This window comes from Natrix helvetica (assembly GCF_964273705.1).
Source record: "Natrix helvetica genome assembly, chromosome: Z".
Classification (NCBI taxonomy): domain Eukaryota; kingdom Metazoa; phylum Chordata; class Lepidosauria; order Squamata; family Natricidae; genus Natrix; species Natrix helvetica.
In genome coordinates this window covers 66,458,901-66,486,769 of record NC_138554.1, presented here as the reverse complement: position 1 = coordinate 66,486,769, position 27,869 = coordinate 66,458,901, and the positions used below count along the sequence as shown (strand labels likewise).

Sequence of the window (27,869 nt, the reverse complement as noted above, 5' to 3'; positions counted from 1 at the left end):
GTAAAGATGAAGTGTGGAAAGCTAAGGCTCACAATGAAGAAAGGCTTGCCACAAAAATAAAAAATAACAAAAAAAGCTCCTTCCAACAAGTTAAAAACAAGAAAAAGTTAAGGAAACAATTGGTCCATTGCTGGGAGAAAGTGGCAAGAAGGTGACAAACAGCAGGGAGAAAGCAGAACTATTTAACTCATTTTTTGCATCTGTCTTTACACAAAGGGATAAAACAGTCCAACCTATCAAAACAGCACCACAAAAATCAGGAACACAAGTTGAAATAGGGAAGAAAATGGTAAGTGAGCATCTGTCTACCCTAGACGAGTTCAAAACATCAGGACCGGATGGATTACACCACAGGGTTTTGAAGGAACTGACAGACGAGATCTCAGAACCACTGAACTATATCTTTCAGAGATCCTGGAGCATCGGGGAACTGCCAGAGGACTGGAAAAGAGCTGATGTGGTTCCCGTCTTCAAAAAAGAAAAAAGAAATAGTTCCAGGAAACTATAGACCTATCAACCTAGATCTAAGGAAAAATTTCCTGACAGAACAATTAATCAGTGGAACAACTTGCCTCCAGAAATTGTAATTGCTTCCACACTGGAAGTTTTAAAGAAGAGATTGGATAACCATTTGTCTGAAGCGTATCCTGGTATCCTGCCTAAGCAGGGGGTTGGACTAGAAGACCTCCAAGATCCCCTCCAACTTTGTTATTCTATTCCATTCCATTCCATTCTTTTGAAAACTATTAGTTCTGATTATTATTATTATTCCTCAAGTGCTTTATCATCAAATTGCAAGTTTTTAAAAATAAGTTTTGTATTTTTATATTATCTCTTATTTTTATGTCAGTTTTATGTTAAACTGTATAAAATAAAGTTTAATATTGAAATGAAGATGTTCTCTCTGGCATTTTGCTCTCTGAGACTAGATGCATTGTTTTAAATTTAGAGTTGATTATTTTAGTATATTTTCATATCTTAATCTTTCTAATTCTTGGGTTAATAACTGAGATGGTGACATAAAATATTAATGCAAATTAAAATAAATCTTGTTTCCTTTTTTTCTCCCAGATTTAGGACGCATGTATAATCTTGTGTCTCGAATTCAGGATGGCCTTGGAGAACTGAAAAAACTTTTGGAAACTCACATTCACAATCAGGGTTTAGCTGCCATTGAAAAATGTGGAGAAGCTGCATTAAATGTGAGTATTAGATTGACCATGTGTTTTAAATTCATATTATATTCATTAACTCATGATTTCATCTAAAGAGGCATGTATATACATTATGATATCAAAGTTTTAGGACTGTATATGTAGCAGGCAAGAATGAATCATTCCTCATTCAAAATTTATTGTACCATCTTGCTACTTATAGTCTCTTTTCTATCAAATGATCAATGCTCTGCTTTGAAAATCTGTTAATGTAAACATTTAATCAAGCATGTTCAAATTATTTCAGTAATTCTTTGTGCGACTCAAATTTTTTGCTTTCAAAAATTTGAAAGGAGTTTTCAACTACATTCATTTATAGAAGCAGAACAATAATAATTATTGATAGGAAAGAATATTTGTAGCTCGGGATTCAATTATGGGGTCCTTGATACTCTCTGAAGACAGCAAGATAAGAGATTACTAAGAACTCCACAATAATAATTGTAATAGGGGAATGAAATGTAAAATTGGGGAATGAAATGTAAAATTATTGCATGTCTCAGTTGAAAAGTATATTCTTGATTTTTTTTCCAGAGCATATGTTACATTAGCAATAAACTATTTTCTTTTTTCACTTGGAAGATTAAATAATAGAATAAATAAGTAGTTTTCTTCAATAAGAAAAAATGGAAAATCTTAAATTGATATAAACGTAGCATTTATATTAGAAAACAGGTACATAGCTAGAATTCTAGTCCGTGGTCTTTGCCAAATATATCAAATTTAGGCCAGCTTTTTCTGATGATGGAAGTATCTGCCAATGTTGGTATTTCCTAAATGGGTCCATGCAGGCTACAATGAAGCTATTGCTGTGGCAGCAATAAAAGGAGGAGGAGTCCATATTTAAAGATTGCACATATATGTTTCTTTTAAATTTACACTCTGAAGAAGATAATGTTTCACTTGGAAATAGTTTTTCAAGCCATAATAGCAATAAATACAATAATTGTAAGAGTGGAAGAAAAATATTGCAATTAACAATGAACTAGTGTTATTTCTAGACATGTTTTAAGAAAAGTTCAAAACAGATTGAAGAAATTGTAGCAAAAATTATCAGGGATTTGCAAATCAAGTTCTAATAGCTGTAATTGAGGTAACTGCATACAAGTAATCCTTGGTTAATGATAATAATTGAGACTGGAATTTGTCTTTAGAAGTGACATGGTCATAAAGTGCGATATTACGTGGCCATATCATTTAGAAATGATAATTCCTGCAATTACTGTTAGTGAGGTGCATGGCAGAAGTGCAGGTTATACAGGGTAAGATATATAAGAATCCGTCTGCAGGTGACTCTGTGAGGCAGGGAAAATGCAAAATGTTCTTGTGCAGCATGAGCACAGCAGATGGCTACTGTGGGATGGAAAAGATTACAAAGGTCTGGTGCAGAAAAAAATACAGACCTGCAGTAGCTGCTACCAAATGAAGGAGAACATGCAGTGGTCTGGCATAGTATAAGCAGACCAAGACATAGAGTGGATGCTGCTGGATACGGGAAATTTACTTGAGCAACTTGCAACCTTCCCTGCTTGCTTCCCCATTAACTTTGCTTGTGGGTTTCATTTTTTTCCCATTTTGAGCACAAAGTTCAGAAATGATTTTTCGACTGGAAACAAAATCTTTTTTTAATTAAGACAGTTCTGTCAGCTCCACCAACTGTATTACTTTTACCATCCATTCTTCCATTGTGGGAATTTTATGTCTTTCTCTCTCTGGTCATACAAATTTATTGCTATAATTAACTTATATAATTACAAAATCTCAAATTTTCTTTCAAGGTCTTTTCCATTAGACCCAAAAGGAAAACTATATTCATTTAAACAGTTTTCTGGATTAAAATAAAAATCTGGTGTCAGTATTTATTTGCTTTATCACAAATCAGTTGAGATCCAGTTTGGTCTAGTGAGTAAAGCACCAGACTAGGTGGGTGACTTTGAACCAGCCACTCTCAGCCCAGCTCACCTCACAAGGTTGTTTTTGTGGGGAAAATAGGAGAAGGAAGGAGTGTATTTGCCACCTTGTTATTTATAAAAATAATAAATGCTGAATAAATGAATAAAAATTCCACCAGAGATTATAAAAAGTGCCATTTTTATAATAACATTTTCAGCATATATTTGAATTCCTTTATACCTTTTTAACAATTTCTCAGTCATTAAATATCAACAGTATTAAATCATTGGGGAGGGGGGATTTCTTAATTATACAGTTTTACAACAGAACCAGTTATGCCAGTGAGACAATAGACTTTCCTTTACTCTTAATGAACAAGAAAAACATTCATCTGACAGACTGAATTTGGATTCATACAATGGGTGAAGGTTGGCCTACATGATTCCTTATAACTTGTTTAAATATTCAAACATACCTATTCTGTGTGTTTGTAATAAATCAGTGATTCTCAAACATTTCAGGCCCAGAACCCCTTTACATTATTAAAAGGGATTAAGGATCTCATAGTGGTTTATGTGGATTACATTTATCTCTATTACTATTTTGGAAATTAAAACTTATTAAAGTTTTAATATTTAATTAATATTTATAATAATAACAATTATTAAATATTTGACTTTGTAGAATCCAAGAATTTCAGGAATTTGAAACCATAATTTAAGAACTGCTGAAATGAGTTATTAGAAATGGACAGACTGATTTAATTTGTTTTGATATAATAAAATGTCTGGGCAAGATTTTGTGGAATGAGCATATGTTATTATCCATTAAGATTATAGTTCCTTGGTGGTACTATAATCAGAAGCTTTTTGTTAAAAGAAATACACTAGTATTGGTTTCACTAGAAGTTATATGTCTATGTAAAATGTTAATGCAAACAATCTTTTCTTTACAAGTCAATTTAAATAGATGAATATGAAAAGATTTCTCCAAAGTATGCAGTTAAAAGAAATTAGGAGAGTTTATCACTGCTTTATTTTTAATTTTTAGGATCCAAAAATGTATGTACAAACAGTGTTGGATGTTCATAAGAAATACAATGCACTAGTGATGTCGGCTTTCAACAATGATGCTGGTTTTGTTGCAGCTCTAGACAAGGTAATGTTTAATAAGTACTGTATCTATAACTAGCAAGTGACTGATTTTGGAAATGTCTGAACATTTCACTTATATATTTAACAGGCTTGTGGTCGCTTCATAAATAATAATGCAGTAACAAAAATGGCACAATCATCTAGTAAATCTCCAGAGTTGTTGGCACGTTATTGTGATTCTCTGCTAAAGAAAAGGTACATATTTTGGAGGAAGTTTTATCCTCTGATTTCCTAGATTATTCCCCATTTCACTGATATCTCACTTAAACATTACTGCCTATGTTTTTTTTTTAAAGTTGCCCTGGAAGCTACAGCTATTGTAAAATTTCGGAGACTAGATTTTCATTGCATTGCCTGCCAGCAGCATATTTTTTAGCTAAGTTCAGTGTCCTTGTTTTAGTAAAATGTTATGTAGCACAGAACCTGCATCATTCTGCATTACATTCTTCCTTGTTTACTTGCCAATTTGCTAGAGATTCTCCGTGCAGTAAATTAAATAGGATGTTTCACTACAGACCAAATACTGAGAACTAGGAATTCCTGCCTAGATTAGTGGCAAGATTATTAGCTTTCAGTTATCAAAAACTGAAAGCTTCTTCAACCAGGGATTTTGTTGTATTATACTTCCATGTTTAGTGTGACAGTGTTCTTATTGTCTAAATCTATATTCAGGAATTATTTTTTAAATGAAAAACAATTAAATAGATAAATCGGTGGAATGTAATTTGCTCTTGTGGCAAAAGCCATTGAACATTGTTTTATTTGTTTGTTTATTAAATTTTCATCCTTGCTTTATTACTTTACAAATAACTCTGGACATGAAACATACATAATACTTCTTCCTTCGCCAGTTTTCCCCACACCACCAAGCCTACGAGCTGAATTAGGCTAAAGAGCATGTTCCAAGTCACTCAGCCAGCTTTCATTCTTAAGGAGAGACTAGAATCCACAGTCTCCTGATTTCTAGCCAGCACTTTAATCATTCCCTCAAACTGGCAAACTAGAATACTTATATATTTTTTGGTTTGAGCATAATTTATTAAGAATCAAAGGAGTGCAATGTACTTTTTCTGGTTGCAGATCAAAGTAAGAAAACATTTTGCTAGTGACCACATATTTTATTCTGGAAAAATTTGCTCTTATAAAATAATGCAATGGAGGGCTTGTTTATTTACAAAATGGCTGTTATAGTAGATATGATTAATCACAAAAAAACCTAGTGGATTTGAAGACACTATATACATATACACAAACACACGCACATACATACATACATATATATACATATGCATGCATGCATACATACATACATACATACATACATACATACATACATACATATATATATATATATATATATGAAGTTGAAATAATGGGCTTGCTGGATTACAACAATTTTAATATCCTTTTGACTGTAGCTCAAAGAATCCAGAGGAAGCGGAGCTTGAAGACACACTTAACCAAGTGGTAAGTTTACGTATAATTATGTATACAATGATAATTGGAGCTGGACTCAACATGATTTGCCTTGAATCCTTCTTGTTTCTATAATTAAAGCACTTATTTATATGTAATACTTATACATTATCCATATTACTCTTACTTGATAATTATTTCAAGCTGGAAGTATGCTTTTACAACATACTTAAAATACATGGTAACTTAAAGTATATAGTTATTTTTATGTAAAACAAAATATATAAAAATAATTATCTTTTGCTGAGAAAAATATGAAGTTGGCTGTAAAGGTCTTGTTCTAAAAATAAATACTAAAAATTCATGCTTCTTCTAGATGGTGGTCTTCAAATATATTGAGGACAAAGATGTATTTCAAAAATTCTATGCCAAAATGCTGGCAAAGAGGCTGGTACACCAGAACAGTGCTAGTGATGATGCTGAAGCAAGTATGATTTCCAAATTGAAGGTGTGTTTCTCTTTTGTTTATGTGTCTTTTATTGCTTATATTTGCCAAAACTTCATGTACCAATGATACTCATAAACTATATAAACATGTAGGTATTGATTGAAAACATCTAAAGAAATATGGTAACTAAATGAATATTACATTTAAAATGATTTTCTTTTGTTTATTACAGGTAATCCTCGAGATACGACAGTTCACTTAGTGAGCATTTGTGGTTGCAACATAACCCCACCCACCCAAGTTCTTAAACACTGTCCAAAAATTGTGAAAGTTGCAGCACTACAGCAGTCATTCACCTTTAGGAACGACCACAGAGGCACTGAAACATTCGCCATGCCTATTATCCCCTACCTCCGCCAGGTCTACACAGGCACTGGGTCTGTTGGAGACCCACCTTTGCAAAGATTTAGCAAGCCTTTGCTTGCTTCAGGCGTTCGGTGGCTTCACAGCGAACAGAGGCCTAAAGAAATGCGAGGTCAACAAGATGAATAGCGTGAGATCTTGTGCTATTGATCTTGCATGATCTCATACTATTTTAGGCTTCCTTTCTCTGCAGATTGAGGCTGGATGAGGTCTGTGGCAAAAGGCTTTGCAAATAGAGGGAAGGCTTCAGTTTTTAAGGCCATCCCTTCATTTGCCATTTCCTTGCCACAGCCTGCAGGGGTGAAAGATTGCATCTCTGTAGGCTCTGGTTGTCCTTGCAAAAGCCTTTGCTGGCAAGGATGGAGCCTGGGAGAGGCCGGTTCATCCCTCTTGGGCTCTGTTCTTTCTGGCAAAGGCTTTTTGCAAAGACTTGCCAAAGCCTACAGGGAGATTGCATCCCTGTAGGCTCCAGTCATCTTTGCAAAATGCCTTTGCTAATAAGAATGGAGCCCAGGAGGGACCAGCACCCCCCTCCCAGGCTTTGTTTATGGCAGCAAGGGCTTTTGGCAAAGATGATCGGAGCCTAGGGGGATGCAATCTCTCTCTAGGCTCCTATCGTCTTTGCAAAAAGCCCTTGCTGCTGAAAACGGAGCTGCATTGAAAATGGAGCCTGGAAGGGAGACAACAACGGCTCCGTTTTTGGCGGCAAGGGCTTTCTACAAGGCTCCTATCATGTTCGCTGCCCCGTCCCTCCCAGGCTCCATTTTTGGCAGCAAGGACATTTTGCAAAGACGATTGGAGCCTAGGGGGACATTGAATCCCCCTATATTCCAATCATCTTTGCAAAAAACCCTTGCCGCCAAAAGCACAGCTGCTGTCGCATCCCCTCCTGGGCTCCGTTTTTGTTGAGGCTCCGTTTTTGGCAGCAAGGGTTTCTTGCAAAGATGCTTGAGTCTTGAGGGACACAATCACCCTCTAGACTTCAGCAAGCCTTTGCTCAAGGTGAAATCACGGCAGAAAGGCTGGAGAGGAGGCAGCTCATCGAGATCTTCAAAAGGTAAGTGGACTCATTCAGGCAGGATGTGGGGGGGGGGAGAATCATGAGATATCTCAGTGGGTTGGGGTGGCCTTGGTGATTGGAAACCCTAGGCCCCCCATGTTCTTCCCCAACCTAAGATATCTTGTGCACTTAAGAACCTGCACATTTGATTAGCAAAGGCATGGGCAAAGGCAGTGAATTTTCACGTTCATTTAACTTGATTCATTCCAATGAATCCTCGGGTTACAAATGTAATTGACAGGCTCCATCTCGTAACTCAAGGATTACCTATATAGAATAGTTTTCTTCATGTTTAATCTATCTCCTAATACAAGAAATTGATTCAAAATTGTTCATTATTGTTCATAATAAACATTTATTTTCAAGTATTCCTACGGTAGGCTAAATAATTTTTTATCTTAATACATTCAGATTTTTAATGTTATGTTTGAAAGCTAGATAGTTTTGCACTTTACAAAAATAGTTATTTGTTCACATCCAGGTTTTTGCTTTGTTTTATTTTTTATTCAGAACAGCTGAATAAATGGAACATGAAAATTGAACATGAATACTAATCTATTTAAATCAGTTTTTAGACTATCATTAGTTCTCAAAAATCTCTTAAGCAGAACTTTATATTTTCAAAATGTGTGTTGGCCTCTCATACACAGAATTTAAGAGTGCATATGTTTACATGCTATGAAAGAGCAAACAACCATTTGTTGTTGATAAACATTTATTGTTTTTGGTGAGCTTTTAAATTACCACAAGTGAACAGGTGATTAAAATAATTGTTTTTATGGAGCTTTGGTTGTAATTTCTCCATAAATATATTAAATAATTCAATAATTATAATAATTTAAGATGGACCATTTTATAAGGAATTGCAAGCTGCAGGTAGAAAATGTGTATACCATAGAAATAATTAAACGATGAATTTATGTTGACTTTTGGTGGTCAGATCAAGGCTGAAAATTTTCTGCACTCAGATGCTAAAAGTAATTAAATTGATAAAAAATTCAATTTGTTTATTTAGATCATATTAAATCTCTAGCATAACTTTATTATTATTAAAGTGTTTACATTGTATTAGAAGACTTATAGATCAGATTTTTCATTACTTTATCTCAAAATGTATAACTTCATAATTGTTCTGTGATTCATTATAGCAAGCTTGTGGCTTTGAGTACACATCCAAACTTCAAAGGATGTTCCAAGATATAGGTGTAAGCAAAGACCTGAATGAGCAGTTCAAAAAGCACCTATCCAATTCAGAGCCATTGGATTGTAAGCAAAGTTAAAATTTATTTGTTTTCAAACCTGTAAATTAATATACATTTTTATAGATTGATGAAAGTGAATAGCATGTTAATGAAGGAAGTCATCTTTTTCTATTGCTTACAAATCAACCCAATATTGAAAATTATATAAATGGATTTAAGATTCTATCTATCAGTAAGATGCTTCTCCAAAAACAAAATAAGAAGGGACCAAAGTAGGCATGGGAAAAGAAAATTTGTTTAAAAAGCGTTTTAGGAAACAGCTGATATTGCAAGCAGTGAAAAGGATAAAAAACTACAGCAAATTTTTGTTCTATAAGACAATACTTTATATAACTTTAGGTGATTTGCTTTGAACTATAAGAGATGCCAACTTCAATTTTTAGAAATTGTCTTATCGGTAATTATACTGCTGAGAAAAAGAAATAAGGTTAGGGTGTGGGAAGAGATTAGAATCCAAACATGGACTTTTATGTGCAAAACGGTTCTGATACTTAGGATACAATTTTAACTTAGAAGTCTATTAATTCTAAATGGTTTTACACCTGGCCTCTAGTTAGGAAATCTCAGATATCCAGCAAATGCCAACAAAAAGGGTTTATCCTGTCAGGCTCAGTTCCTAGAACTGTATACACTGTATGCACAATTATTAGACAAGTTGTAATTTTGAGGATTAATTTTATTATTGAACAACTACAGTGCGCTCTGTCAATCCAAAATGTTAATGAATCTCAAACCTGAATATTTCAGGAAGTAAAAGTGAGGTTTTGGTTTTCCTAGGAGAATATCTATGTGTGCACAATTTTTGGGCAATCATTATTATGAATATGATTGTAAAACTTAACTATTATTGCACAAAATATTTGTACCCAGATGACACACTGTTTGTATCAAGATAAAATAAAAAGTTAGAAAAATAATTATTCAGCAACTATTTGTGTGTAGAAGTATTATGTAACTAAATGACAAATTTCCCATCTTACTCATTTATTTTCATCTGTTAAAGGGAGAATAATAAAGCTCAAAATTTACAAACTAACATTTTTGACATTTCAAAAAAAAAAAATCAGTGACCAATATAGCCACCCTTCTTTTCAATAACAGTCATTCCATTCAAGGAGTCTGTCAGTTTCTTGATCTGTTGACGATCAACTTTTTATGCTGCACCAATCACAGGCTCCCAGACACTTTCAGAGAGGTATCACTGTAAATCTCCCATTTAAGAAGGGCCCACAAATTATCAATAGGTCAGGTGGGGAAGGTAGCACATGTCATTATCTTTCATCTTTAAGGCTTTTACTGGTTAGCCACGCAGTAGAATACTTAAATGCATGTGATGCATAAATATTATGGTCATCTTGAAAGATTACTATTGCTTGAAGAAAGTGTCTTCTAAAAAGTGGCAGTAGGTTTGAGAGTTGATTTTGAGTCCATCTTGAACCCGAAAAGGTCATCTTTAATAAAACCAGTCCGTACCTCTTTCCCACCTCCACCTTGCTGGCTCTTGAGTTTTAAGTGGAGGTCTGTGCCTGTTAACTGATTTAGCCACTGACCCATCCATCTGATCCATCAAGAGTCACTCTTGTGTCATCAGTCCATGAAACCTTGAAAAAACAGTCTTCAAATATTTCTTGGCCCAGTCTTGTCATTTCAACATGTGTCTTGTTCAAATGTGGTCAGGTTTCAGCATTCCTTAACTTGGTCATGTCTCTGAGCACTGAGTACTTTGTACCTCTGGGCAGTCCATGTAGGTTACAGTTCTGAAATATGATAGCACTGGAGGTAATGGGTACCAGGTAAATTCATATTTGATTTATCTCAAACCTTTGGTACTTGATGTCTGTCTTTTTTTCTCAACATGTTTTTTGTGATCCTGATGACTATTTGCAATAAAATGTTTGATGTTTCTGTGATCACGCCACAATATCTTAGCAATTTCAAGAGTGCTGCATCCCTTTGAAAGTCTTTTAACCATTTTTGACGTTATCAGAGTCAATTATATCTCTTTTTTGACCCATTTTGCCTAATAATTATGCACACTTGAATATAGGGTATTGATCTCCTTAGGCCACACCTTCCTTTATTACACAACTACATATCACCTGATATGCTTATATCCAATATCTATTCAAATTTAGAGGTGGAAAATATGAGTAAAATGATAATATCGTCAAAGTAGTAATAATTGTGCAGTGTAGATATGCAGGTAGTCCTTGATTTACAACCACAATTGAACCTAAAATTTATGTTATTAAGTGAGAATTTGTTAAGTGAGTTTTGCTCCATTTTATGACATTTCCTGCCATAGTTATTATGTGAATCACTGCAGTTGATAAATTAGTAACCTGGTTGTTAAGTGAATCTGGCCTATCCATCAGAAGGTTGCAGAAAGTGATCACAAGATCCCAGGACGCTGCAACGGTCATAAGTATGAACCAATTGCCAAATATCTGAATTTTGATCACATGATCATGGAGATACTGTGAAGGTTGTAACTGAAAAACAGTCAGTCACTTTTTCAGTGCTGTTGTAACTTTGAACTGTCACTAAATGAACTGTTGTAAATCGAGGACTACCTATACATGTTCAATTTTCTTGACAATTGTCCCTAAATCAGTATTTCTGTTGCTTTTTTATTCTCAATTTTGTCTATAGATCTAGAATTTTGAGGTTGTATCAGTACAAGTATCAATGAGGTCTGATTCTACTTACCTTAGTTTATATGATCTATAAATGTAGCTGGGAGTTATCACACGGCTGAATTAAACATGGATAAGATCTTGCAAAGCTGGAATATATTTAATTAAATATAGGATACCTTGGACGTGGAATTGTGCAGTTAATATTTTTATTAGTTGAATTGATTGAATGATATTTGTAATTTACTTCAATTATTCTTGTGTTTTAAATAATTTCTATGCGATTTTTCTCCAATATATTTTATGATATCTTTGAAAACAAAAGACTCTCCTTATTTTTCTTAAATTTTAACATAACATTTCTACATCTTTTCGTAACCAAATAATTGTTCATTTAATCTGTTTTATTGGTCAGTGACTGAAATAAAATTTGCTGACTTAACTTTTCATGTTTTTATACTAGTGGACTTCAGCATACAAGTACTAAGCTCTGGATCTTGGCCCTTTCAAATGTCTTGTGCATTTGCTCTCCCATCAGAGGTAAGACCATCTTAGTTTCTATATTTTAAGATATAAGGAGACTATAATATTCTGGAAGGCTGATGGCAAGTTCTGGTTGAGGCATCCAGTAAAGTCTTTTTTAAAATGTTTTTTTTTAAATTTGTGACACATACAGATGTGTGTTTTAGTACAGTGAGCTCTATATACTGTGTTTCCCCGAAAATAAGATAGGGTCTTATTTTCTTTTGCCCCACAAAATATGGCTTATTATAGAGGGAGGGCTTATTGTTTTGGGGTTGCCGGGCAGCTTCTCCCTTACGAACTGGCTCCCAAAGAGCCGGGCATAGCCTCAAGGACGAAGCAACCATGGGGTGACCACGCTCATGAGCAGCCGCCCGGCATACCCCCTCTCCAGCCGGGCAGAGCGCCATTCACTGACCTAGGGGGTATCCCTAAGACGCCAAGCTACGTGGCGCTCTGCCCGCCCCTCAGCTCCTGCGGCTTGGCACATTTGGGATACCCCCTAGGTCAGCGCATGGAGCTCTGCCCGGCTGGAGAAGGGGGTTGCGCGAGCACCTGTTCCGGCCCGCTGCGCTCCAAGCATAACTTCTTCTGCGGCTTCCAAACTCCAAAACTTGGCTGCCGAATCTTCCAGCAGCGGCCACTCTAGGAGTGCGGTCTATGGTTGTGGGCAAGCTGCCGGACAGAGAGTCTTCCAGTAGCCGGCCACAACCATAGAGCGCACACCTAGAGTGGCTGCTGCTGGAAGATTCGGCAGCCGAGTTTTGGAGTTTGGAAGCTGGAGAAGAAGTTATGCTTGGAGCGCAGCGGGGCGGAACAGGCACTCACGCAACCCCTTATCCTGACGGGAAGAGCTCCATGCACTTACCTAGGGGGTATCCTGAATTTGCCAAGCCGCGGGAGCTGGGGGGGTGGGCAGAGCACCATGTGTCTTGGCGCCTTAGGGATACTCCCTAGGTCAATGAATGGCGCTCTGTCCGACTGGAGAGGGGGTTTACCGGGCGGCTGCTCGTGATCATGGTCACCTCATTGCTGTTTCACCCCTGAGGCTATGCCCGGCTCTTTGGGAGCCCGCTCGCAAGGGAGCAGCCGCCCAGCAGCTCCCCCTTCTGGCCAGGCAGAACGCCACTCCCCAACCTAGCGGTATCCTGAAGGCACCAAGCAATGTGAGCGCCTTCCCCCCCCCCGGCTCTCGCAGCTTGGCGCCTTCGGGATACCGCTAGGTCGGTGAGTGGTGCTTTGCCTGGCCAGAGTTTGTGTGTCCAGTGGGCTTATATTTTTGCCCACGCAAAAAATGTGGCAATGCATTAGTTTCAGGACAGGTCATATTTTCGGGAAAACACAGTAGTCCCATCTCGTCACATAATGGTCTGTAAGTTATATGACTTATTTGAAGGATGGATTTATTGATTTTGTCAATAGATGTCAGCATAACATTTTATACTTTCTTTTTTTGAGAGAGAGAGGGGGGATCCTTTTTTGTTAAAAAGGAATGAGTATTTTGAGTTTTATTCACTTCAAAGTTTCCATAAGTTTTATAGTTGCAACAGTTATTATGTTGCTGTTCTAAAATTGTATTTCACTATTGTAAACTTATGTATATGTAAGCCCAAAACTGTGGATGAGATAAAATCTGAGATCAAGTACAAAAAAGACTCCTGAGAACTATAAATTTTTGGATTTTTTTTTCTAGTCAGTATATTTTAGATCATTCTGCAACTTATTGTTGCTGGTCTTTAATGGCAGATCAGTCCATAGCAGTCTCTTTGATGTAATCATACATGATTATCCAATTAGGGCTTACCCATCTCTTTCTGCTTGTACCCTTTCACAGCAAACCAGTGATACTGACTACTTTTTGTGTGTGTTCTTTATTTGATGTTGAGTCCAAGAGATAGTTTGGACATTCTCCAGGTGTACTTTCTACTCTGTCTAAGCTGATTGTGTGGTTTCAAGCATGGTCCTATAAAGCAATATATTGATCAGCCCTAAAAGCTATAGAATCAACATCTCCTAATACAATATACCTATATACATGATTTAGCAATATGCTGAAGATCTCTCTCTCAGAATAGGCCAGCAGGTATGGGTCCAAAAATAAGCCTTCTTTGCAGTTGTCCTAACCTTATGGAATAGCTTCTCTCCCTCTCTATCAAAAGTTTCTGAGAAATGGTCAAGATGGTGATCTGCTAAGCTTTAGGAAATAAGGAACAAGGTGAGGTGCAGCTTTTTCTGCTGGTTTTAGTTGCTGATTGTAAATCTTATTTATGGAACTTGTACTTTTTATATTGGATTATAAGTACTGTAGCTCCCATGATAATTGTGAAGTTGCTACATAATTAAGGCCATTCAGTATTGCTAGGCTTTTTGAAAATACCCATTTTCATGTTAAATTTAATATTTTTCACGTACTTTGCTGATGACAGTCCATTTTATGTCATCTATGTCAAGTAGTATGCCACACTGGACTCTGCTAGATTCAGTAATGGATTGTATGATTGTCAATAAATAAAGAAAAAGAACTGTCAGAGTGCTTGTTTTTGTTTAGGAATTAAATGTACAATCTATTGTAGATGGCTCTCCTTAAAAGGGTACAGTACATACTCAGCTGTGTGTTCTCATAGCCAGTTCATGTTCAAGTAGATTAACTGGCACCAAACTTTTCTGACAAACCTTGCTGAATGACATCAACAATAATTGGCTCCAATTATTGCTCCATTTCTCTACTCTGCTTAAGACTGTAAATGTAAATATGATATGGTTTGGTTTGATTTGATTTGAAATGCAGCTGGAGCGCAGTTATCAGAGATTTACTGCTTTCTATGCAAGTCGTCACAGTGGCAGAAAATTAACATGGTTGTATCAGCTATCCAAAGGCGAACTAGTTACCAATTGCTTCAAAAATCGATATACTCTACAGGTAAAGTACACTGTGATTTGGTTAAAAACATATTCAAGTAAGATGTTAAGAAATTTGTTCTTTTCTGATACTATAGCTTGAATTTGGAAATTTTGCTAATATTTCTGCCTTCCCTCCTGCATTTTATTTGCCTTCTCTAATGTATATTTGTTTAAATAAGTACACAAATATATAATAATATATACTAATATTAATATTCACATTAATAATATCATAATATAATCAAATATATATGTTTAAATTGTGTAAATAAGCCACTTATAGATAAAATCCCTTGAATAGTTAGTCTGCATATACAGTGCATTCAGAAAGTATTCAGATCTCCTTCACTTTTGTTATACTGCAGCCTGATTCTGCAATTGTTGAAATTAAAATTCTTCCTCATTAATCTACACTCAGTACCCCATAATGTAAAAACGGAATTTTAGAAATGTCTGTAAATTTATTAAAAAGGAAAAAACTGAAATATCACACGGCATACATATTCAGTTCCTTTGGAATAACCCTTGAAATTTAGGTCAGTGCCTTCCAGTTCTCTTAATTGTTGCTGACCTGTTTCTACACTTTGATTGGAGTTGACCTGTAGTAAATTAAATTGACTGGACATTATTTTGAAAGGTACACACCTCTCTATAGAAGGCTTCATAGCTGACAATGCATACTGTAGCAGAGCAAAAGTCACGAGGTCAAAGGAACTGGCTGCAAAGCTCAGAGACAGGATTATTGCAAGGCACAGATCTGGGGATACAATAAAATTTCTGGTGCACTGATGGTTCCTAAGAGCATAGTGGCCTCCATAATTCTCAAGTGGAAGATGTTTGGTACAACGTTGACTCTTCCAAGAGCTGGTTGCATGGTTAACTGAGCAACCAGGAGAGAAAGGCCTTAGTAAGAGAGGTGAAGACTCCAATGGTCACTCTGACTGAGCTTCAGAGATCCTGTGTGAAGATGGGACAGAGGGTTTCAGTGACAACCATCATTGGAACCCTCCACCAATCTGGGCTTTATGGCAGAGTGGATAAACAGAACCTTCTCCTCAGTGCAAAATGTATAAAAGCCTGCTTGGAATTTGCACCTGACGTGCTTTCAGACTCTGAAGAACAAGATTCTCTGGTCTGATGAAACCAGTTCAGTTTGGCCTCAATTCTAAATGTTTTGGAGGAAACCAGGCACCACTCATTACTGCCCAATATCATCCAAAATCCCTTACCACCCCAACAGTGAAGCGTGGTGGTGGCAGCATCATGCTGTGGGGGTGTTTTTTAGCAACAGGGATTGGGATAATTGGTCAGGGTTGAGGGAAAGCTGAATGGAGCAAAGTACAGGGATATCTTCAATGAAAACCTGTTCCATAGTGTTCAGGACCTCAGATTGGGCCAAAATTCACTTTCCAACATGACAACAATCTTAAGAATACAGACAAGAAAACACAGCAGTGGCTTAGGGACAACTCTGAATGCCCTAGAGTGGCCCAGCCAGAGCCCTGACTTGAACCCTATTGAACATCTGTGGAGGGATCTGAAAAAGGGTGTCCACCAACAATCACCATCCTGACTGAGTTTGGGAGGATTTGCAAAGAATGGCAGAAAATTCCCCAATCCAGGTGTGCAAAGCTCACCACATCATATCTAAAAAGATTTGAGGCTGTAATTGCTGTCAAAAGTACTTCAATAAAAAACTGAGTGAAGGGTCTGAATACCTATGTGATATGCCTATGTGATATTCCAGGATTTTTTTCTTTTTAATTAATTTACAGACATTTGTAAAATTGTGTAGATTAATGAGAAGAAATTAATTTTAACAGCAGCATAACAAAATTGACAAATGTAAGGGGAACTAAATGTTTTCTGAAAGCACTGTATGTATTTAACACTTACAGATCTTAGTGTTTTCGTTTTTGCTTTCTTCTTGGTTGTGTAATCTGAAAACATTCACTGTACATGCAGGATTTGTCTATTATTGAAAATCTGATTAATAGGTATTTTTCAGCTTATATGAAATAACAAACAATACAGAAAGAATTGTTTGGTCTGAAAGATAAGGTTTTATGTTGTTCTATTTGCGCTGATAAATTTATTCATGTGAATTTTGAAATTCATTCAAATAAAAGTTATTTCTTGGCTTTTTAAGGCATCTACATTTCAGATGGCAATCCTGCTGCAGTATAACACAGAAGACGCCTACACAGTCCAACAACTGACTGACAGTACTCAAATAAAAATGGTAAAGCTTCATTTTCTAACAGTGCAGTATTTCTACTATCTTAAACAAATTTAGTTAACTGATCATTAATTCAAAGATACTTATCCATCATTATCAACCAAGATTTTAAAAAAATAATATCCAGTTTAAAAATAAACTGAAACAAAATCTTAAAATAACCAGTCTGTTCCAATACCTCAATTCATTTTTCACAATCCACTCTTTTGTTATTAACTTTTATCTCTATGCACTGTTGCCTCACTAATGTAAGCTTAAAAAATAATAATAAAGTTCCGTATTTCTTCCAGTCTTTTCATCCATCATAACATTAAATTAAATTTGCTTTCAAATTTAAATGTGAAACAGATTTTGGGCCTTTATAATTGAATATTAGTGTTAAAATATTAATTATGATTAACATTCAGAAACATTTATTATAAATAAAGGTGTTTGGGTAGATATCTAGTAACAGTAGAATAGAATTTTAGTATGTTTCATAAAATCCCTGATTTTGTTTCTCAAGTCTAGAAAATTTTAAATATCATATAGCACAATTTCACTTCTTAATATTACATTCAACCGATCAAAGTTTTTTTTTTCTGTTTAAAAGCAGTTTGTTCACATGGTCTTATAAATTGTAAAAACTTTAAACTAAATGCACTGGTTGCATATGTTCTTCACTATCATCTGTAAAACATATTAGAGAATTTAGGCATTGATTAACTTTTTTTTTACCTTTCTGATTTTTAGGATATTTTGGCACAAGTACTCCAGATTTTGTTAAAGTCAAAATTGTTGGTAAGTGTTTTTATTTTGGGAGAGTGGTGAAATAATTTGTTAATATGTTCTGACATTGCTCTGTGATTTTTCGTAGGTTTTAGAAGATGAAAATGCAAATGTTGATGAAGTGGAATTGAAACTGGATACTTTAATAAAATTGTACCTTGGCTACAAAAAGTAAGAATGATAGTTGAATAAAACTACCTAGTCTTAGGATAGTGGATTAAATATCTGAAAAGATCTTTATTTATTAATGATTGCAGTAACATGTTTGCATTTCTGTCAGAGTACTGTTCCAACCAAAACCTCACAATTCTTTATCATTTTCATTCACTTCAAATGAGTAGAATACACACACACACACACGTAGAATAGAGTAGAATATATATAGAGTATATAATGTATGGATTAGCTAAATGGATTTCTCAGCCACATACTGAAATTTGAAGGCAGAATAGGACCTATATGAGATAAATTTGAAATACCCATTGGATTGTTCAAAGCTTCAAGAGGAAAATCAGTTCATGGTAATTGCTTTATATGAATAAAGATTGCAAAAATTTGAGTGACATGCAAGAAAATGTCATTAAATCATTGAAATTCTTCACAAACCTTTTTGCTTACTATACATAGATGGATAGAGAAATGCCAGAGTAAGAGGCAGGTTTCAGAAAAAATAAAGAGGCAAGAGATCAGTCATATAACAGAAGAGATATAAATGAGGAGAGCAGCTATCGTATTTTTAGGACTATAAGATGCACCGGAGTATAAGATGCAGCAAGATTTTGAAGAGGTAATTTTTTTTAAAAAAAGTGTTTGCCCTCCCCGGTCCCCAAGAGCACTCTGCAGGCCTCCCAAACTCTGCACGCCCTGTTTTTTGTGAGGGCAAAAAATGTGATATGGGAGGGTGAGGGTTGGGAGGCAAAAATGGGCCTGTTTTCTCCAAAACCTGGACATGCAGAGGGTATGGGAGGCCTGTAGAATGCTCCTGGGGGCTGGGAAGGGCAAAAAATGAGCAAAAAACAGACATTTTTTTCATGAAAACCGCCCCATCTTTTGCAAAAAACAGGGTGTGCAGAGAGTTTGGAAGGTGTGCAAAGTGCTCCTGGGGGCTTGGGAGGGCAAAAACAGCCCCGTTTTTGTGAAAACGGGCCTATTTTCGCTCGCTTTTCTCCTCCCAGCCCCCAGGAGCAATTTGTAGGCCTCCCAAACCCACCGCATGTCCATTTTTGTGAAAAACGGGATGCGCGGGGTAGGGTTTTGGGAGGCCAAAAATGCTGTATTTAGTGTATAAGACACACCCAGATTTTTACCCTCTTTTGCGGGGGAGGAAGGTGTGACATACGCCGAAAAATATGATATACACCTTTTCTGTTTTGAAAATAGCAAAATAACACTGAATGTAGTAATTTCATTTATACACTAAATATAAGAGTAGCAGGATTAAAAAAAACATTACCGGAAGTCAAAACACTAAACATAACATAACTTGTATATATTAATACAAAACAGTTCTTGTCAGCCAAAAATAAAGGAGACAGTAGAAATTATCACAGTAAAAGTGAAAAAATGTGGAATGCTATTAAATATGAACCTGCAAACTTAATAAAGTAACTTCTGAGAACCAAGAAGTCATGCTTTTTGTTTCTTCATAAATGAAGATGGATAATGTGCTAAAGAAATAAATATCCTTCTCTATCATCTCTATAAAAGTTAATTAGACAGGAAAGTGATCACAAGTTGGGATAAAATTTTGAAAGATAAGGCCATTTTTATGACAAAAATCACAATAATCAAAATATTTGCACAGATATGAGTGGTAATCTATGGTTGTGGAAGCTTAGAGCAAGAAAAAAGATGGATGCCTTTTAATTGAGAGTCTGGACATAGGCTCTAAGTTAGTTAAGGACAATTGAATAGCACCAAACTAACACAAATGAATAGAATATATGTAATTGTAATTCAAAATGTAACTTTTTGAAACATAACTCGGAAAGCAGTATTTTTAAATTATTCAGTGGTTATGACTATTTTTAATCTGTATATAATTAGCATTATTAAAAATAATTTAATTTACTAGATAACGTATTTTTCGGAGTATAAGACGCACCTTTTTTGCTCAAAAAAGAGGCTGAAAATCTGGGTGTGTCTTATACATCGAGTACAGCATTGTTTGACTCTCAAAGCTCCGCCCCTTCATCAAACTGGTTGTACATATCCTTATGAAGGCTTTCAGAATGGTCCTGGGGGCTGGGGAGGGCAGAAATGAGCAAAAAACTGCCCGTTTTTTGCCCCCAGCAGCACTTTATAAGCCTCCATAAGGCTACGCATGCAGGTTTTTTGACAAAAAACAGGCCATTTTTTGCTTGTTTTTGGACCCACCCCAGAAGAACTCTGCAAGCCCCCCCAAGGCTATTCATACCTTTTTGGGGGGGGAACGGGCCCATTTTTGTGAAAAACAGGCCTTTTTTCTCGTTTTTGGGGCCTGCCCCACCCCTGAGGAACACTCTGCAAGCCCCCCCTTCCCCCCCGTCTATTCACCCCTTTAAGAAAAACGGGCCGTTTTTGGGAGGTTTGCAGAGTGCAAAAACTTTATTTTTCCTTTTGGAAAGCTCTTTAACTGATTGATGAGAATTACATTGATGAAGTATCTACTGTATTTCTCTCTATCTCTATTTCTCTCTATATATCCCTCTACCTACCTACCTACCTACCTATACACACACTCTCTCTTCCCCTACCTACTGTGTTTCTCTATCTCTATTTCTCTCTCTCTCTCTATCCCTTTACCTACCTACCTACCTAACTATTCACTCTCTCCCTACTATCTACTGTATTTCTCTCTCTTTCTCCTTCTTCATCCCTCTACCTACTTACCTACACTCTCTCTCTCTCCCTACCTAACTACTATATTTCTATCTATCTATCTCTTTCTATTTCTCTCTCTCTATCCCTTTATCTACTTACTACCTACTCTCTCTCTATTTCTCTATTTTCTCTATTCCTTTATCTACTTACCTACCTACTGTATTTCTCTCTCTTTCTTTCCCTGTCTATCCCTCTACCTACCTATCTACTTTTTTAAAAAATTGCCTCTTCAAAACCTTAGTGCGTCTTATACTCTGGTGCGTCTTATACTCTGAAAAATATGCAGTACATATGCTTGTGGAAATGTTTTTTTCCGTTCAATTTGGTCATAATGTAGGCAGCACAAAGCAATTGAGATATTATCTTCAAAGCTCATTGATTAGTATGCTTGTTTTGTGTTTTAACCAATGCTTAGGAGAGAGTGAGGGTTTAAACAATGGATAGGTCACAGACCAATTTTAAGATATCCTGTTTGCAAGCATTAATTTTAAGTTTTGGGAAATAAGAAAAGATATAACTATGGATTACCTAATGCAGCATTCAACAGAAAAAAGTTTCCTGCCTTTGTTAGATTAATTCTGTTGCCTTTCACAACATGTTTCATCCTAAGGTTTCTATAGATCTTCATTTCTGTTTTGTAGAGCTAATTATTTACCTAAATTTTCTTGGCAGCAAAAAATTACGCGTTAATATAAATGTGCCAATGAAGACTGAACAGAAGCAGGAACAAGAAACAACACACAAAAATATAGAGGAAGATAGGAAACTCCTGATCCAGGTACTCGGGAATTTTCTGTGGCTAACAGTTTATTTAATAATGCTGTTAAATAGAATTTTTCCCACAATGGTAAAGCTATTAGTAACTTTTTATTGCTAGCAGTGTGGTAAATGCCCATTGAAATCTTCACTTCCCAGTCATATACTAAATATGCTGTATCTACAGGTTTGTTTTCTTGGAAAGAATTTAATCTATCTTCGTAAAAATAACTTGACTATGCATATGGTATTTGGATTATTGATACAGCATGGTCTACTTAGGCTAGTTCTTGAGATCCTCTTGTTTTCCTCATATATGCTGTCTGAGATATACTCATTGAACTGCCACTTTTTCGGCATGTTCAATCTTATAACAGCACTGAGTGAGTGTACTTGAGACTCACAGCATCCTCATTGTCATATTTGTAATTACCGCTCCTACAAGCAAAGTCAATGGCAACCACTTGATGTTATTTTTAAGGTGTCACTTAATGATGTCAATTATACTTGATGGAATTTGCATCACTAACTAGCATGGTCACATGACATTGCACTTTACTGATTGAAATTCCGGTCCAAAATATCACTATTGGCTATCAATACATTTGATTAACTATATTAATAGTATTCTTAGCATTCTACGAATAAGTTTTATTCTGTGTTACTCTCCATCTGGGCAGGTCCAGCCAAGTTGTCTAGTGGAGTTTTACCTTGTTGTCTTAAGTTGTTTGAGTTTGAATTTTGAGGAAGTGCACAGTGCTTGAATCTGAGTTTTGAGGAAGTGCAGGTTTTGGGGTGTCTGGTGTCACTGTGTGGCTACCTGTCTGTTAAATTAACATCTATCATGGTTGGTTAAGATTGCCCAGGAAATGACCTGAGAGTTGGTTGAAGTGACAATAAGTTCAACCTGGAGTGATAGGGGTTCTCTTCTGTCTTGAAGGAGGCAGTGGTGCTTTCTTCCTCAGCAACAATCATTGCACTTTTCAACTGATTTCCAATAGTCTGAAAGACTTGTAGAGAAGGTGTTGCAGCTTCAGAATGGAATGTCTTGAAATAAAAAATCCTGGCTTATTAAGGCTGTGTGGGAGGGGTTGTGACCTTGAGTCTGGGTTGTAGTTAATTCATCCTTGAAAGGAGGATTGGCTCTGCTAACTCTAAAAGAGGCAAGGGTGCACCCCTTCTCAAAAGATCATTGTTCAACCCAACCATGTTTTCATTCAATTTCCAATGTTCCCTTTTTAGACAAGGTTATGGAAAGAAGGCCGCAGGGCAACTCCAGAGGACCTGGATGAAGTGGATTGTCTAGCTCTCCTCCAGTCAGGGTTAAGGCCAGGGTTTGAAATTGAAACAGTATTGATCATGGATAACTTCTGGCATGGGTGAAGCGGTACAACACTCCTGACTTTCTTGATCTCTCAGTGAAATTAAAGAAAAAAACAAAAAACCAACCCTGGTGGATCATGAAACCCTTCTGTGCCAGCTCCAGAAGCTGGGGTTCAATGGCACTATGTTGTGCTGGTTCTACTCCTTCCTATAGGATCAATGTCAGTCAATATTGATGGGAACAGAAAGATCAGGTCTCGTTTCTCCTCTCTTATTTAACATCTACATGAGGCCATTAGTTTAGCCTATCCATTTGTTTGGAGTGAGATATCAATGTGTAGATAGCACTCAGCTCCATTTCTCTAGTCAAACATGTAGTCCTCAATGGAACTGCATCTACATGGAGAGAAGTATGCAGTGGAGTACTCCAAGGCTCTGTTTTAGGCCCAGTACTCTTCAACATCTTCATCAATGATTTGGATGAGGGAATAAATGGGGAACTCATCAAATTTGAAGATGACACCAAGCTGCCAGGAATAGCCAACGCTCCAGAAGATAGGCTTAAGATACAGAAGGATCTTGACAAACTTGAACATTGGGTGCTATCGAACAAAATAAAAATCAATGGTGAAAAAAGTAAGGTTCTACATTTAGGCAAGAAAAACGAAATGCACAGGTACAGTATAGGTGGTACCTTGCTCAACAGTAGTAACTGTGAGAGGGATCTTGAAATCCTAGTGAACAACCATTTAAATATCAGCCATCAGTGTGGAGCAGCTTCCCCAAAAGCCAACACAGTTCTAGGCTGCATAAACAGAGGGATAGAATCAAGATCACGTGAAATGTTAATACCACTTTATAATGCCTTGGCAAGGGCCCACTTGGAATACTGCATTCCGTTTTGGAAGCCATGTTGTAAAAAAGATGTGGAGACTCTAGAAAGAGTACAGAGAAGAGCACCAAAGATGACTAGGGGACTGGAGGCTAAAACATACGAAAAAGATTGCAGGAACTGAGTATGTCTAGTTTAATGAAAAGAAGGACAAAGGGACACATGATAGCAGTGTTCCAATAGGGGCTGCCACAAAGAAGAGGGAGTTAAGCTATTCCCCAAAGCACCTGAGGGTAGAACAAGAAACAATGGGTGGAAACTAATCAAGAAGAGAAGCAACTTAGAACTGAGGAGAAATTTCCTGACAATTAGAACAATTAATCAGTGGAACAACTTGCTTCCAGAAGTTGTGGATGCCCCAACACTGGAAGTTTTTAAGAAGAGATTGAACAACCATTTGTCTGAAATGGTATAGGGTTTTCTGCCTCAGCAGGGGGTTGGACTAGAAGACCTCCGAGGTCCCTTCCAACTCTTATTCTAGTTTAGTCAAGCCCCTTTAAGTAATGCTGTGGATGTCCTATTGAATTGAGCTGAACTGATTGGTGATGTGTTTCTGCCTGCAATTCCAGATGCTGGTTATCTTTACAACATTAGATGGCTTGAGACCAGGTTACTGGTGTGAACTTTTTCCAAGAGTCTCTACCTGTGCAATTTGATCCAGCTGATTGGATTGTAGCCTCTGCCTTGTGGAATATTCGCCACACAGAGATTAGATTGGCTCCAACCCTGCTGTCTTTTCGCAGTTTTCGTTAAAAACTTAGAAATGTGCTGCACCTGATTAATAATCCTCATTGCTCTTTGTATTTAATTTCTGGATACTTTTAATGTTTTTAATTGTTTTATAATTTTAGGATTGTAAACAACTCAGAGTTATTTAGTTGAATTGAACAGCTATAGCCGTGATGGCGAACAGCTATAGCCTCTCTGCGGGCACATGAGCCGTCGCTCAGCTCAGCATCACTCATGCGCGCCAGTGGTGGGTTGCAGGCTGTACACCCCGGTACGAGCACCGTTCCGGTACGGTGCTCCGGAGGGCCCACCCGCCTGCCGTCCTTACCTGTATTTGAGCTCTTATGCGCACACGCATAAGCTTCCCATGGGTATAGCTTTCCATGGGTTAAGAAGGCTTAGCTTCCCATGGGTTAAGAAGGCTTCAAGGAGGTCTGCTAGGCCCAAAATGCACACACACACCCTGCGACCCGTTTTTAGTCCCAGGAAGCTTCAGGGAGGCTGGCTAGGCACGCGGGGGGGGGGGGGTTGCACGCATGCCCGGAAGAGCATGGATGGGTCACACACATGTGGGGGGAAAGATGGAGTGTGGGGGTCGTGCATGCATGCGCATGGGGGTGGAGTGCATTGCATTATGAATGTGTGCACACACGATTTTGGTATGTGAGGAGAAAAAGGTTAGCCATCACTGAGCTATAGAAATAGAGCAAACAAATTAATAATTAATCAATCTGGCCAATTTTCAATCAGACTTCAAACCTGGGTATAATGCAGAAATTAAAGTGATCATGCTTGTAGACAATCTTTGCTAGGACCAGGAAATAGATAGTGTAATTTTGTCCTGCTTTATCTCTCTTGATGACAATTGATCATATCCTCCTTCAGTGGACATTGTTGCACTGATACTCCTTTCTCAGAGATCATTTTCTGTTGATGCATATCAGCTTAAGCTTGATATACCTTTGTAGGGTTTTGACACTTCCTGCTCTTCTTTAATGGGGCCAAACATAGGATCATTGCTGTTAAGAATAATGATAATCAGTTTAATATTGTAACCCCTGACTGACCAAATGAAGCTTAAAGGTTATTAAGATCTGGATGGATTGGAAAAGCCTTATAGTCAATCTTAGTAGGCCGAAGGGTTGTGTTTGTGCATGTTCTGTTTCCGGGAACCTTTCAACTGTATTTTTTGATTGAGTTACACTTCCTCAGATGGATACATAATCTAGGGACCCTCCTAGACTTACACTTCTTGCTCGAGCAGTTGGCAGCAATGACCAGAAAGGCTTTTGCACAGTTCTATCCTGTATTTACCATTTATTGAGAGGCCCTACTCACAAATGCTCCAATCTGCCTTTGTTTGAACTGAGTTTAATATATCATTTAAATTATTTTATGAGGTTGTGCTTCTTGTGTTTCTGAGGTTCCTTTTGCTGATTCTTTAAGAAGGATTATTAAGAATAAAGCAAACACAGAGACTCTCCTCCCCTCCCCACGGTCTGTTTGGGGAGCCCCCCCACCCCACCTCTCCAGCCAGAACTTTGGGGGAGCCTGCCCGGATATGCCCCTGCTTTGGGAGGGCAGGCCTGTTTCTCCCCGTCGTCCACCCTCCCCCTGTGAAAACGAGCCAGTTTTTGGGGAGGAGGAAAATTGGGGAGGGGGGGGAAGAGGTCAAGCTGCACTCCTGGATGGGTTGCCAAAATTTTGAGTCACTTCTTCTTTAAATCTTGCAGAATAAAGGCATTGTTTCCTTGGCTACATAAAAAAAAAGAATAAAGCAAACTGAACCAGTTTTGAAACCCTTTTTACCTCTTCATCCTTGGATATTTATAGAAAATGGGGAAAAATACAGTGACACAATTTTAAACCATTTGCACCATTTTAAAATTTCATTTTTCTGACCCAAAGCAGCACCTAATTAATTTGACATTTGTGTAATTCATTTGCATGTATATTCTGATTAAAGTTGTTATTCTCTGCCGTTATAGACCTGTTCCTGGCAGAAAAAATATCAATTTTCTCTACATTCCTTAGTTGGTATATTTGACTCAGAGACAAACTATTATATCTATGTAGAATGTATTTAAATGTGTCAAGATTTAAGCTAGCATAGTTTATTTTTGTTATGAAATGGTCAGTCAAATGACTTGCTAGCATTCATTTATCTTTGAAATAACAATCACCTCTACACCTTTGATGATTATTAGCCTTTGGTAATATTTGTTGCTCAAGGATTTGGCCTTAACTCTAAATTTTGTGTATATTAGGCTGCTATTGTGAGGATTATGAAGATGAGAAAAGTCCTTAAGCATCAGCAGTTGCTTGGAGAAGTGCTTACCCAGCTGTCATCGAGATTCAAACCACGAGTCCCAGTAATAAAGGTTTGTCTAAAGCAGTGGTCTTCAACCTTTTGGCTCTGGAAACTGGCAGAGGCAGCAGGGTGGGGCAGGAGAAGGGATAGTTTTGTGCGCGCCACTTCCACAAATGCAGCTTCATGTGTGTTCATCTACCACTTCCCAATCCTGATTCTGGACTGGACTGGCACTGGGCTGTGGCCCTTGATGCAAAGAATCACCCTATTTTTCAGAGTATAAGACGCACCTTTTTTCCTCCTAAAAGAGGGTGAAAATTTGAGTGCGTCTTATACACTGAATGTAGCCCCCACCCACCACCAGCCCCAACCCTTTGGCCTCTGTCTCCGAGCAATTTATCTCCTTGCAGCAAACAGGGGCTTGTGAAACTGCAATAGGCTATAATAATCCCTGCAGCCTGAAACAGCTGATGATCAGGAGAAATTGAAAGTGAAACTTGCTGGTTTCTCCATGTGGAAAATTGCTGGGAGGCAGATGCAGATTTTTTTTTCTTGTGCTAATCAGGCTCTTTGCTGCAAGGAGGTAAGTCAATAACTATAAATGCCTATAGAATGTTCAAATTATTACTTATTTTTTAAAGACTGCTTTATTATTGTTCTAGACAGCTTAATAAATTGAAGAAGTTTTTTAAAATAAATGCTTGCTCTGAAGAGGCCCAGTACTATTGTATCTTTTTTTAAATAGCAGAGAATAACTATACTTACAGAAAGTACATCAATTTTAACAACATCTGTACAAGTATAGTCTGAAATATAACACTACAAACAGTGTATATTGCCTGTGCTGTTTGTTGCAAGGAGGCAAATGGATGGGAGGCAGAAGTAGATATTTTTCCCTTGTTTTCCTTCCCAAAAGCTAGGTGCGTCTTATACTTCAGAGCATACTCCGAAAAATATCGTATCTAGAAGGCAGAAGTCTTCGCTTGGCAAACATTGATATACTCATTTGCATGAAGATTGTTTAGCAGGAAAACTTTTCTTTTAGCATATTGGAAAATAT

The 27,869-nt window shown here is 37.1% G+C and overlaps 1 protein-coding gene across 1 annotated transcript in view; it reads left to right on the top strand.

Annotated features, from left to right (window-relative positions):
* Window positions 1-27,869, top strand: part of CUL1 (cullin 1) — a 93,184-nt gene that overhangs the window by 64,241 nt on the left and 1,074 nt on the right. Inside the window, exons 9-21 of the mRNA XM_081933717.1 lie at window positions 1,072-1,202; window positions 4,158-4,265; window positions 4,350-4,456; window positions 5,680-5,728; window positions 6,054-6,185; window positions 8,757-8,874; window positions 11,970-12,046; window positions 14,817-14,948; window positions 17,079-17,171; window positions 17,901-17,948; window positions 18,025-18,107; window positions 21,471-21,576; window positions 26,766-26,879. Coding sequence (XP_081789843.1) covers window positions 1,072-1,202; window positions 4,158-4,265; window positions 4,350-4,456; window positions 5,680-5,728; window positions 6,054-6,185; window positions 8,757-8,874; window positions 11,970-12,046; window positions 14,817-14,948; window positions 17,079-17,171; window positions 17,901-17,948; window positions 18,025-18,107; window positions 21,471-21,576; window positions 26,766-26,879 — 1,298 coding nt within the window. The remainder of the gene's footprint in view (window positions 1-1,071; window positions 1,203-4,157; window positions 4,266-4,349; window positions 4,457-5,679; window positions 5,729-6,053; window positions 6,186-8,756; window positions 8,875-11,969; window positions 12,047-14,816; window positions 14,949-17,078; window positions 17,172-17,900; window positions 17,949-18,024; window positions 18,108-21,470; window positions 21,577-26,765; window positions 26,880-27,869) is intronic.